This window comes from Procambarus clarkii, chromosome 94 (assembly GCF_040958095.1).
Source record: "Procambarus clarkii isolate CNS0578487 chromosome 94, FALCON_Pclarkii_2.0, whole genome shotgun sequence".
NCBI lineage: Eukaryota > Metazoa > Arthropoda > Malacostraca > Decapoda > Cambaridae > Procambarus > Procambarus clarkii.
In genome coordinates this window covers 11,691,732-11,704,922 of record NC_091243.1, presented here as the reverse complement: position 1 = coordinate 11,704,922, position 13,191 = coordinate 11,691,732, and the positions used below count along the sequence as shown (strand labels likewise).

Sequence of the window (13,191 nt, the reverse complement as noted above, 5' to 3'; positions counted from 1 at the left end):
TCAATTGTTGCTTCCAGGAGTGCTGGGTTTTCCTTACTCTTTTTGCAGATGGGCATGTAAGACACTTGTATTTTAGGATATATATTTTATTTATTTATTTATTTATTTATTTATTTATATACAAGAAGGTACATTGGGTTTGTGAGAATACATAGCATATAGTATTTACAATCTTGTAAAGCCACGAGTACGCGCAGCGTTTCGGGCAGGTCCTTAATCTAACATAATTTTAAGTAGGTAAATTCTAGCAGAATTAATAAAATGATAGATACATTGCAAGAAAAAAATGAGATGAGAGAGATTAGTAGGTATATTAAAGCACCTTGGTATATTAAAGCTCTGATTGATTACATTGACAGCTTGATTGCTAACTTAAACAAGATTAATAGACACCATACAGCAGATTGATAGCACATATAAGAATACATATAAGGATACAAATATATATATATAATGGGATATCATTGGTTAATACAGTGCATACACCAGGAATATTTAGTTTACTGAGACTGACAATGCTTGCACTCAGCCAGCGTGCGTGCAGGTGGCCCGCTGGATGTCACAACATCCCGGACGTCATAGTTTTCCTACTTTTCTCAGAAGTTAAGAAAAGTTTAAGATGTTGAGGTGTTTTTGTTTTTTATGTAATTTGTGTTGGTTTTTATAATGCTCGCACCTCAATATGGTATTTTATACATATAATTTATATTTTGAAAATAAGTGATTTATAGAATTTATAATAAACGTCTTACTGATAAAGTCGATGAAGGCGTATAGGAGACAGCAGTAGAGCGTAGACTACAGTAGAGTGTAGACTACAGTAGAGTGTAGACTAGAGGCCTCTCACACCACACAACCAGCTGCAGTTAACATTGTTAATGTGTTGTGTTGCCTCCATGGTTATCTCACCAGTTCACACCAATGTTAAATAAGAAAGCAAGATAAACAATAGAGTATAGCAAGCTAAGCAAGACTAACTTGTGTGGGAACAGCAATGAAAGTTCTGCAATGTCAATTGGTTGGCACAATCCACACAGTTCTATACATTGCATTATATTTACTTCATTATACAGGTAATGACATGTTACTAATAAGTGAATGATATCTGGCGAATGTCTGCAATATTTAGGTGGTATGATTGGATTTTGTTAATTTATTATGCACCCCATACCCATCCCGTGGGCGATAGTGCAGGTTACAGAAGTACATTATAGTCTAGAACTGAACCCCAAATTCATTTAATAATTAATTTTCCTAAGCTAATTGCAATCTGATAAGCTAGTTACACAGAAAAAAAGGTAAAGTTACACAGGTAATGTTATGCATGGTGCTGCAGTCAGACAGGTTAGGCACTGTTTGGCCTGGCCACTGACTGGATAGGTAACATAGATTCCCCGGCAGGACATGTGATTGGACATGTTTCCTTTCACTTAATACTTCTGTTTGCTTAGCAGTAAATAAGTTAACTCGGGAGTTAGCCAAGTATAATGGTCTTATGTCCTAGGAAGGGTCTTTAAATCCAACATTGTTTGTAACTCATTTTCTATGTATGTACCTTTACCTAAATAAACAATTTTTTCTAATCTAATCTATTCTAATCTAATATTTTAATCTGGGGGAGGGTCGACTTTGATACAAGACTGTTTATACACATATGCATACTGTGTATAAACAGTATATATAGAATAGAGGGGCTTCCTGACCCCTGACAAAATAAATTATTATTAATTATTATTATTACTATATTATTCCATGCTCACCTTAGCAGGGTGTGAGAGTTAAAGAGCCATTGACAAGGGTGGGAGTGGTTTAGGGGTTAAGCTCTGCCATACATTTCTTGGTGCAGCCAGGGGCTATCTGCCCGAAACGCTGCACGTACTAGTGACTTTACAAGATTGTAAATTACCATGCTATGTGTTCTCACAAACCCAATATACCTTCTTGTATATAAATAAATAAATAAATAAAAATAAATAAATCTAAAAGAGCTTGAACATATCAATTGTATGAGTCTCCCTATATGCTAGTTCAATTCTCTAAGCTGTGCATTTTATTGTGCATAATTTGAAGTCATTACAGTATTGTTATAATTGGTGAAATTAAGGTTACAAAGTGCAATATTAAGTACAGTACTACATTGTAAATCTCAATATTGTTTTGACAGATGGCAATGTGGGAGATGATTGTGAACAAGGGTGTGGTACTAAGGAGGAGTGTGTCGACAACCTTTGTCTCTGTGATGCTGACCACGAGCTATCTCTGGACTCTGATTTCACATTAACTTGTAGTAGAGGTCAGTAATGAATATCTTTTACATGGCATTCACAGTAAGGTAGCTGTAGTAATTATTTGTAGTAATGCAAAATATAATTTTGATTCTGGAAGCCACAAATGGCTTAATTATGTATTTATTGCATTTCAAACTCGCTTTAAGTAGTATGCATAGAATTTTTAAAGTTAGCATTTATTTTACAGGTAAACAAGGAAATTTTACTTTCATTCATACTATTTTAAATAGAGATTTTCTACCCTCAGAAATGCTACTTATATTTTTAGACAATTAAGATTTACTGTACAGTGTTTTAAAAGAAATACAAAATATTCAACATAATTGTAAGGCAACTTGAGATGTACACAAAAAAGATGGTGCGAGTCTGTTTTTTCTTCAGATACCACTGCCAAGTTATTGGCAGGGTTCAGGTCCCAATGAGATTCTCTTACCAAGCCTAGAATAGCCTCTGGAATATTCATAAATCTATACACAAAACCTTCTGAATTTACCTGAGAGCCACTAACACTTTATTGGCCTTGACAAGGACAGGAAGCCAGTGGCTTGTCAAAGGTCCCGCCTCATTTGTCCTGATGATTTTTTCTAGCTGGATTTTAAAAGTTCAGCAGAGTTTTGGCACTTACGGCTTCGACGGGTAGGTGGTTCCATGGGTTTGTATCCCTGTGAGTGAAAAAACATCTGTTTTCAGTCCTACATTGAGGCTTGTTCTCCAAGCAGTACTCAGTCTCAAAGAGACCACTAATAAATAATTTGGCCATACCACTATCAAATGTCACCACCTTAATTGTCATCAGAGTAGTAAGGAGTTGCCTTCCTCATATTATGCCTGATTAGTACCCAAGACAGCATATGAAAATTACTAGTAAATGGGAGCAACTGAATAATCTGCTCAAAAATAGAGCTTTCAACTACAGTGCTGTATGTTCAAAGCCTTATTTATGAGCTAGGCAACTCGGTTACTTCTTCAACTGAAAATATCCATGACAATTAAATACAGAGATGTTGAAATTAATAGGGAATGCTTATTTGTGGTATAAAGTAGAGAAATTAAACCAAATTCCACTACCAGCTAAGAAGACATGGACGTCAGTTACGAAGCCCGAAAACCCATTGTTGAATACAATACTGTATAATGAAATGCCTTTTTCTGGTGAGGTCCTTGATAGCTCACCAGTAGTAATGTCTAGATGTTACAAACCACACTACAGCAGGTGAGCCAACTATCAATTAGCTGAGTATCACTTGGAGTGGATTTTGAGTATAGATGAATTAACTTTTCTGGGGTCATTCTGAGCTGAATAGGGAAATTCTCAGTATCTGCCTAAACTCTATTTATAGCTTAGCAGGATTGAGTAATTCATTGGCCTGACCTCACTGTTGTATGTAACATTGCTTAACGGATGCTCAGCAGTGTCCTAGTTCAGAAAAATTTTGTAATGGGACTTCTATTTGACAGTAATTCCAGGACATATAAGTATATGTAACAACACGCGTTGCAACAACATATCCAACTGCAGCATAGAAGATCAGTCTCTCGCTCTTAATGGAAAATGTAGAAAAGGTAAGCATGTGTTGGTAGCAAAAAAGGAAATGGACATAAATGGATTTAAATTATAATTTTCATTCATTTGTCAATTTTATTCTGTATTATATCTATCAGAAAATATCTACAAATAAAAAATTTGGAAAATGCACTGTATGGCATTTTACTGAATATACAGTATATGTACAGTATTTAGTACTGTATACAGTATATAAAAAACTCTGAATGTTTCAGATTCTGTACTGTAATAGTATTATATATTACATTATTCACAGTATTATTCACTGCATTATTCATATTAAGGTGGATTTTTAATTATATTTGTTGGAGGGGCCCACTGAGTAATTCCTCGTAGCAAATCTACTGGGGCTGTCGAGTCTTACTGATTTCACCAAGATTCTTGAGACCTGCTAGAGCCTCTTGTGACCAGGACCAAAATCTTGCTCTCTCTCTTTAGTGAGGGAAGCTGGGTTAAGAGATTAACACAAAGCCCAGAATAATCCACAAGGTAGTCTAAAGGCATACACAAAATAGGGGTTGAATGTAATGAAACACCTCTTTCTGAGGGGCAGGAATGCTCATTGGTTCCCTGTAGCTAGCCTCATTGAGATAACTCCATATTATAACTATATAAATGATCTGACTGTTTGGCAGTCTCCGTGGTGTAGTGGTAAGACACTCGCCTGGCGTTCCGCGAGCGCTATGTCATGGGTTCGTATCCTGGCCGGGGAGGATTTACTGGGCGCAATTCCTTAACTGTAGCCTCTGTTTAACGCAACAGTAAAATGTGTACTTGGATGAAAAAACGATTCTTCGCGGCAGGGGATCCTATTCCAGGGACCATAGGATTAAGGACTTGCCCGAAATGCTACGCGTACTAGTGGCTGTACAAGAATGTAACAACTCTTGTATATATCTCAAAAAAAAAAAAAAAAAAAAATCTACCAGAAGGAATGCGGAATTATATTAACATGCTGATGATGCCAAGCTACTAGGGAAGATGGGAGACTTGGAAGATTATTATGCCCTTCAAGATAACCTAGACAAAAGTGTATGGAGCAACCCTTGACAAATGGAATTCAGTGTGAATAAATGCCATGTTGTGGAATGTGGAGTAGGAGAAAATATGCCACACACTCAACATACAAAATTACGTGGAAAGGTAATTACACCTTTAGGTCACATCAGCTCTTGTGAGCCTTTCATAGCCTACCAAAGTCCAAACCCAAGCTCCCCTCATAAAGGGAGCAGGGAGATTCACTCTCACTCTCACTGAGGAAACAAATCCCCAGAAAGGAAGTGTAGCAAAACACAGTTGCAAAACTCAGAGTAAGCAAACAATGCAACAAAAACTTGGCAAACGATCCACCCAGCAGCTTGGTCATACACACCTTAATAACAGCTGTTTCACATCCATTGCACAGCCATATATATGGAGGAAAACAATGGTATGAGACCATGTGCTTACCTATCAGTACTTACCTATCAGTGACTATCAGGATTAAGATCTAGCTCTTTATATACCCTGCCTCCTAGATGTCACAGGCATCTAGGCAGGCATCTAAGACTGTGACATCCGGTCCGTCTAATTACCACAAGCTACACAAGCTTCAGAAAGCTTCCTGGCAATACGTTAGTAATGAATAAATATGATATATTTACTCATTATAATGTTGGTGCTGAATGTACAACACAAAAAAACTTAATTTTTATCTGAAAAAGTATCTTTTTATAAAGAAATTAGACGAAAATAAAAAGCTGGTGACGCCAAATGAAGTCGACGATCCAAGCTTCGGTTAGGTTAGGTTAGGTTTGGTTTGGTTAAGTTAGGTTAGGATAGGTTAGGATAGGTTAGGTTAGGTCAGGTCAGCCTAACCTAAGATATCATATTTATTCATTACTAACGTATTGCCAGGAAGCTTTCTGAAGCTTGTGTAGCTTGTGGTAGCTTGTGGTAATTAGACGGACCCGTGACATCTATATCACAAGGTGAGAACACACAATTCAGGCCCTAGGGCATGGGTTGGTTACATGATTCAAGGCCTGAGGCAATTGACAGTCACCATGCCTTAGGATATCATGCTGGAGGAGGCCTAATTAAACAGCACTTATGGAAGGCTGCCCCAGGCAAATGCAACTCAAGGTGAATAGTTTCCAAAGTCTACACCACAATGAGTGAGGTGTATAAACACACACATGTACAGCAAATACTATATAACAAAACAATACACTAGCAAATTTACCCCCCCCCCCCCCCCCAACATAAGAGTTCAAAGGATGGCCAACACTTAGCTGGTGATGATTAGCTGTTACAAAGGGTGTATGACCTAACAAGTGGGTGGATTGTTTGCTGGGTCATTTGCTACATTGTTTACTTTCTGTGAATCTTGCAGTTGCCTGTTTTGCTTTGTTTCCTTTTTTTTTGGGGGGGGGGGGTGTTTCTTCAGTGAGAGTTTGAGTGAATCTCCAGCTCTCTGTGCCTCTGTGAGAGGGGTGCTAGGTATTAGCCTCTGGTCTCCAATAGGCAATTAAGGACTTGCAAGGACTAATGTGAATTGTGTGTGGGAAGCCATCTCAGTGTAGCTAGTTACAGGGAGCCGCCATTTGGACCTTCCAGAAAAGCAACTGCTTGAAGGAAACCGGTAACTTTGTGGAGAACATGGCAAGCAACCATTGCAGTGGAAATTTACCCCTAGTCTTGATATGCCTGACTGTCACTAGATGGCAGCTCAGGCTACCTGAGGTCCCTACCACCCAACCACCTCATTCACTTGTCTGATGCTGTTTGGAACACATGTTTACTGGGCCCCACATTCAGCTTCATGCAATCAGGTAAGCAGTGTTTGCTATCCTTGGAACATTTCATTCTGTGCAGGACCATTGCTCTCTCTTGTTCCATTTCCTGCTTTCCTCGGAGCTATTAATTTCCTTCAAACAGTGGCTTGTTTTAACACTCATACACTTTCTGGTGGGTTTTTCTTGGTTTTAGGTAGATCTCCGATCCCTAAGCTCCCTTTGCCTTATGCCACCAGATTTTGGTCCTGTTTCATGAAAGGCTCAAGAGGGTCTTAAAACTAGTGCAATTCGGGAATGCTTAGCAGACCTGGTATTCCAGCTGCTGGGAGCTACTGAGTAGCAAATCAGTAAAGGGCATTTCATTACAGTTAATGCCTGATTTTTATTTGTCACTTAGTAAAGCTACAAAACATTAAGAAGAGATGCTATAGAGGAGAATTATCGGATGTGGTTCGCATCTGTGACTACACAAAACATCAGCTTTGCAAATCAGGGCAATGCATATGCAACAAGTATGTTATCATTGTTTTCTAATCTTATTTATGTTCGTGTATATTACATAAGAATAAAGGTAACTGTAGAAGGCCTATTGGCCCATACGACGCAGCTCCTATCTAGGAGCTGAGCTACATATTGTAGCTGAGCTAGTTGTCATGTGAAATAAAATATGGTTTGCTAATTTTTTTTTCTTACAAACTCCTTACACTCAAGAACGAGTAGTTTACTTAAGTAGCCTTGGACTCAAATCTTATTTGATTTCATAATTTTTTTTTAACTTCTACAGACACTACTGGTATGACCCTGAACTTAACGCCTGTGACCTGAAAACTAATTATCTTGCTAAGAATAATATATCAGGTAAGTTTACCAGTTTACCAAAGTTTTCTTAATTTCCCAGCTGATTTGTTCTATACAGCATTTTTCATTGTTAGATGTTAACACTTCTTAATAAAACATAATTCATTATAATAAAGTATTAGTTTCCTTTTTCATAGATCAATCATGATGCATATACTGTATAATGTATGTATGTGCATGCACACACACAAATGCAGTATATATACAGTAATTTTACTTGTTTAAAATATATAACTTGAATGTTATAAATTATTTACACAGGTTAAACATGATGATAATTTTCAGAATACCGTGTAAAACCTGGTGTGTATTGTGCAGATCATAACGACTGTATTAGTGGTCTCCAGTGTTCCTACTTAGCTTGTGCCTGCCCAAAGTGAGTACTATAACACTAACACTTGTGTATATTGATTTCTTTGTACAAAATGTTAAGTACATTATACATAACATATACATTGGCATTCTCTGATGCTAATGTATATGTTATGTATAATGTACATGTTAAATTAGAAATTAGTTAATTAATTTGGCAATTAAATTAGAACAATTTTGAGTTTATTTATTTGAAATTTTTTATCGGGCACCCTAGCAGTTTTTCCCCTTTTCTAGTGAGTGCAAATACCGTAAGAAGGAAGAAGTATGTGATTGTGGCAGTACGACTCCTGCAGGACCTATTGCAGTGGGTGTCATCGGTGGCATTATCATCATAATATTCTGGTTCATAAAAATCAGGAGCACAGTCAGAGAGTGAGATATTTTATTTTCATAATACCTTAATCATATATCAATACAAATAGCTTGCTTCACATATAAAAATTAAATATATTTTATATATAATATATTTTACATATATATTTTTTACATAAATATTTTACATATAAAAATACTACAGTATTTGATTTCTTAGTCTGATTAATGTTGTTCGCTCAAATGCTTAGCTAGCTTTCCTTGATAAAGATACAGTATTAAGGTAAATATTCATTATGAATTCTTGTATCACAGGTATAGAATTAATATTTGTGCAAACATTTTAACATAACTGTCTTTCATTGTCTATAGGCTCTACAAGTACAGCATATACAGCATGGCCTTGGTAAAATAGATGTGTGTGTGTGTGTGTGTGCTAATATTCTATAATATCAAGTGGTACATTATACTTTTATTCTGGAGCTATATAGCAGTAAATTGCTCCCCAAGGCAAGATCCTACTGGTGTGGTTAGCAGGATCTGGAACAATCGGAGCATGTTTACACATTACTAGCACAGCTGGGATGTAATATACATCACCACTGTGTAGATAGCTACTGCTTGGCATACAAAGGTAAACTTAGCACTTCAGCAGCTCAGCAGTAGCACTACTTCTTATGTCTACACCCATGTAATCTTCGTAAGAGAAGATGGCATGAGTGGGTCACACTCGCATGTTCTTGGTGACTCCCACCTTTAGTTTTGTGATAAATTACCAGAGGCAGCCATTTTTTGTTTAATATCCACATAGATTTTGCTTGTACAGCATCTGTGCCAGTCCAGTATCGTTTTATAGAAAATCTCTCTTGATTTTATACCATAAGTAAGAAATTGTCAATTGTTAGTAAAAGCCTTATACAGGTACAGCTTTGTTTTAATCAACTATCTTAGTTGCCCAGAGGAGAGTGACTTTACCCTATTGGGATTTTCCTAGGAAGCGATATGTATCCTTAGAGTAGTTTTCCTAGGAAAACCACTCTAAGGTTACATCGCACAACACTCACAACTCTACGGTACATATTTACTGCTAGATGAACAGGTACGTCAGGTGTAAGGGAACATGCCTGAATATCTCGCCCTGCTTGTATGCCAAAGTGAAGTGTTTTGGAACTCGTCTGTGTGTAGAATGAGGGCTTGCCTGTAGTTTGTATTTTTAAGAATACAGTACTGTATTACATATTAGGTTTCGTGATATGCAATAGTCTTCGCGCATTCAACCCATTTCTAGATACTTTGTCATGATCTCCAGTACAGTATCTCTTTCTTTGAATTTACTTTTACTTTGTAATCTTTTCAAACCAAAGTAGGTATCATTTTCCATTCATATGATTTTAATTACTAATTTCAGGCATTTTCAAACCAAAAAACATTATCCAGTGACTATAATGATGAATGAAACTGGTGTCATTCCTCAGTCAACAGATAATCCTATACCTGTTTGTGATGCACAAGTTTCTGCATTACCACATGAAGGTGAGGAATAGTGTTATATATTATTTCAACATATTTCCTTTTTACCAGACCCTGACCTCATACCTGCAGTACAAGGTTTCAGTACCTGACCTTTCATCTAAATCCCAACATAACAAGTATACCTACAAATAAATTTAGTACTTTAAATATTCAGTAGAAATAAATGTTGACTACTTTTCCAAGTTTCAATGATATCCTGGTGCATCATCCCTGAACCAAAATAGCTGAAAATCATTTTATCTGTTATTTCTGCATCACATTGACACGGGAATAAAACCCAGTGCTTCACAAGTTGGTGTAGCTTATGAGACATCCACTGCTCTACCACACAGCCCAGTGCCACAACAAAATAATTAGTGGCTCTGTGATCAAGTTACATTTCACTTTTCATATTTGTTGTAAAAACATTATTAATTATTAATTTCTTCTTTCTAAAGAAATATACTGTAGATCAATCATTTGTGCACATTAATTAAAATACTGTATATGTATTTATGGCCATAAATAGCTATGTAATGTAGAAATGTGCACAAACTTTTGTTAACTCGAGATTTTTGTGTTAGCAGAGACCTGGGTGGACCCAGTTAGTTATGACTCGGGAGGGAGCTACTGAGGGGGCATTAATTTAAAAACATAACTGGATATGCAGTCTTGAAATAGGGGAAAATAATTTAAGAAATACATACTGTATATGTTTTGCTTAAGCCTCAATATATACAGCATGGTCAATATTAATGCTATATAATATTAATCATGACCCCAATATAATATTAGGTCAGGCATTTGAAATATTGACTATAGCTATGAAAAATAACAATAGATGATGTGTAAGGATCAACAGCATTGTATGTACAATTAGGAAGGAATTAATGACCTAAGATTGTTTGGTAAATTTGTTTAATGCCTTTTAAAAATTACTGTACTTCAGGAAAACACTATTAAAGTTTACTAAAATCCACTTTTGTTTGCAGAAAGACCTCCAACATATGAGGAGGCAATAGTAGACAGACCAACAAGAGTATCATCTTGAGCTATCAGTGTACTCCAAAACATAAGTACTATATGGTACTTAACTGTCAGTGACTGGAAAATGACGTCCAGCTCTCTATACTTTGCGTCCTAACTTTTTGTACCCGGTTCATTTATTTTTTTAATCTTTTAATATTACAGTATAGTTCTGTATTGTATTTTCACTTATTCCATTGCATTCCACTTGATTATCCATACAGCATATAATTACTTACCTGAATTTTACTCATTAGCACAACCACTTTGACTGGACGGTAGAGCGACGGTCTCACTTCATGCAGGACGGCATTCAATCCCCGACCATCCAAGTAGTTGAGCACCATTCCTTCTCCCCATCCCATCCCTAATCCTAATCCTGACCCCTTCCAAGTGCTAAAAAGTCGTAATGACTTGGCACTCTCTCCTGATAATTAAAAGAAAAAAAAAATACATTAGCATTTACAGTTTCCACCCATATCTTTTTTCTGTTACAAATTTGCGCTCAGGTAATGAATACGGGTTTTAGTGCCTGAGCCTATTGAGACTGTGCATGTTAGCTTATTAAGTAGTTTATTAATGTTGTAACTTGCTTAGTTAATTGAATGTTCATGGTTCAGCTCCTAAGTTCATTATGTGCTGCTGTAATCATTCCACCACTGATTACAGGATAGTCATAGGGAGCACAATAAATTTACTAAATTAAAATGTGACTTCTCCATTGTAGTGTTAACTCTTTGAATACAATGTGACATGATGATTATACAGAATTTAGTGATACTTTAGCTTTACAATTTATCTTTCCTCTGAAATGAAATGTGTAGTCCTTCCCTGTTCACGTCATATCATTAAATTTTTATTCTATCATTATCCCTTTTCCCATTTCCTTGGGTGGGGAGGCAACAGCCAAGAGGGAGAAGGTATATAATATAGTGAGGGAAAAGGTATATATAGAGGGTATATAGAAAGGTATAATAGAGGTATATAGAAAGGTATAATAGAAGTATATAGAAAGGTATAATAGAGGTATATAGAAAGGTATAATATAGAGGGGGAGACGGTATATAATATACAGTAGTGGTGAAGGTTATAGATGATTTAGAAAGAAAATATTACATTATTATATATAAACAAGCCCCAGTACACTCCTTCGTATGACCAGGTGTACAGTACTACTTGTAAAGTGTCAAGTACTGTACACACACAGATGCTTCCCATCTGCTGGACTATGTTGACAAAAATAATGTCATAATAAAAGCTAGATTTGTAGTTAAATTTTTAGTTAGGTTTGAGAGAAATCGGACTAAACAAAAAGATTTTGTCCGATAAATTCAAATTAAAAAATTAAATTTTTGAGTTCTTACTTTTACTACTTTGTTAGTTTTAATCCAATTTTGAGAAAATTAATACACAAAACAAGCTTTATAAAGTAATGAATTTATATATTGCTTAATAAACCTTTTATCTGAATATTTTTTAAGTCAAAATATAATATTTTGTATTAATATAAGATGTATATTTCTGAATAATAATAAATTTTGGTAAAAAATTATTCACTATTTATTCACCTTCCAATCATTTTCGTCTCATTTTACTCTCAAATTCAATAACATTCTCTTCCTTAGTCTATATCACATTTATTTAAGCAGGTCCAACCCATCAAATCTCAATAAACCACAAGATTAAGCTGTGTACCGAGTTCTACATTCCACAGCAGTCCATAACATTTTCATTCCTTCCTTTTATCCTCCTATCACAAGCATCTCAGATTATCTAGTTCTAACGCACTAACTTAGGGATGTTTTCGTGTCCATTCCACAGCATTATCTTGCATCTGTAGGTAACGATTACACATTCCTCAGATTATTCATATCTTGCTTACTTTTCCCCCCTCCCCGCTCAGCTCGTTGTCGCCGTGTGGGGGCTTGGTGGGCGGCTGCCGGAGTGTGATGCTCCTTGGGACAGTCCTGTCCTTTTCTAGCCTTGTGCTCCTGCTGCCGTCCTCTCCAATTCTGCTGGGCATCTTTTCCTTTTCCTTCTGTTTCGTTTTTCTCCCCCCTCTTCTCCTATCTGCTTGCCGTTTCCTGCCGACCTTTTGCTCGTTCTGGTTCTTCCCTTGGACTTCTTCTATTTTGACGCCCGGGTGCTTGAGGAGGCATACTCTTGCACCCGTAGAACTGCAGTACCCGACGTCGAGAGCGAGGGGAACCTTTTATTGTCAATCCCCACTTCGTCACTGAACCCGATCTCGACGGACTGTCGGTTTCTTAAGGTGGCGTTTGTGGGGCGTATACTCACGACGCACCCCTAGGAGGCCCCGACAAGATCGGCGATAGCTTCTTGTTGGGTGTCCTGCCTCTAATTGTGGCTCCATGGTGGGTGTGGGGGCACATTCGTGAGTGAATTCTTCTTTCGTCAAGATGATTACCCCTGCTTCGGCTTCTTCTGGTTTACCTTCTCAGGCTCGTGGGGTGGGCGA

The 13,191-nt window shown here is 36.8% G+C and overlaps 1 protein-coding gene across 2 annotated transcripts; it reads left to right on the top strand.

The window, feature by feature from the left end:
* Positions 1–598: 598 nt before the first annotated feature.
* On the top strand, positions 599–12,264 carry LOC123747382 (uncharacterized). 2 transcript variants are annotated; one of them, XM_045729555.2, is made up of 9 exons: positions 599–1,073; positions 2,165–2,293; positions 3,747–3,851; positions 7,027–7,141; positions 7,414–7,487; positions 7,773–7,863; positions 8,097–8,234; positions 9,583–9,707; positions 10,679–12,264. In XM_045729555.2, exons 1-9 carry the CDS (start codon positions 995–997, stop codon positions 10,735–10,737), a joined length of 915 nt encoding a protein of 304 aa, XP_045585511.1. In that variant the 5' UTR covers positions 599–994; the 3' UTR covers positions 10,738–12,264. The 2 variants fall into 2 exon arrangements, with proteins under 2 accessions (XP_045585511.1, XP_069176059.1); XM_069319958.1 differs by lacking the exon at positions 3,747–3,851 and having other exon boundaries at positions 783–1,073.
* The last annotated feature ends 927 nt before the right edge of the window (positions 12,265–13,191 follow it).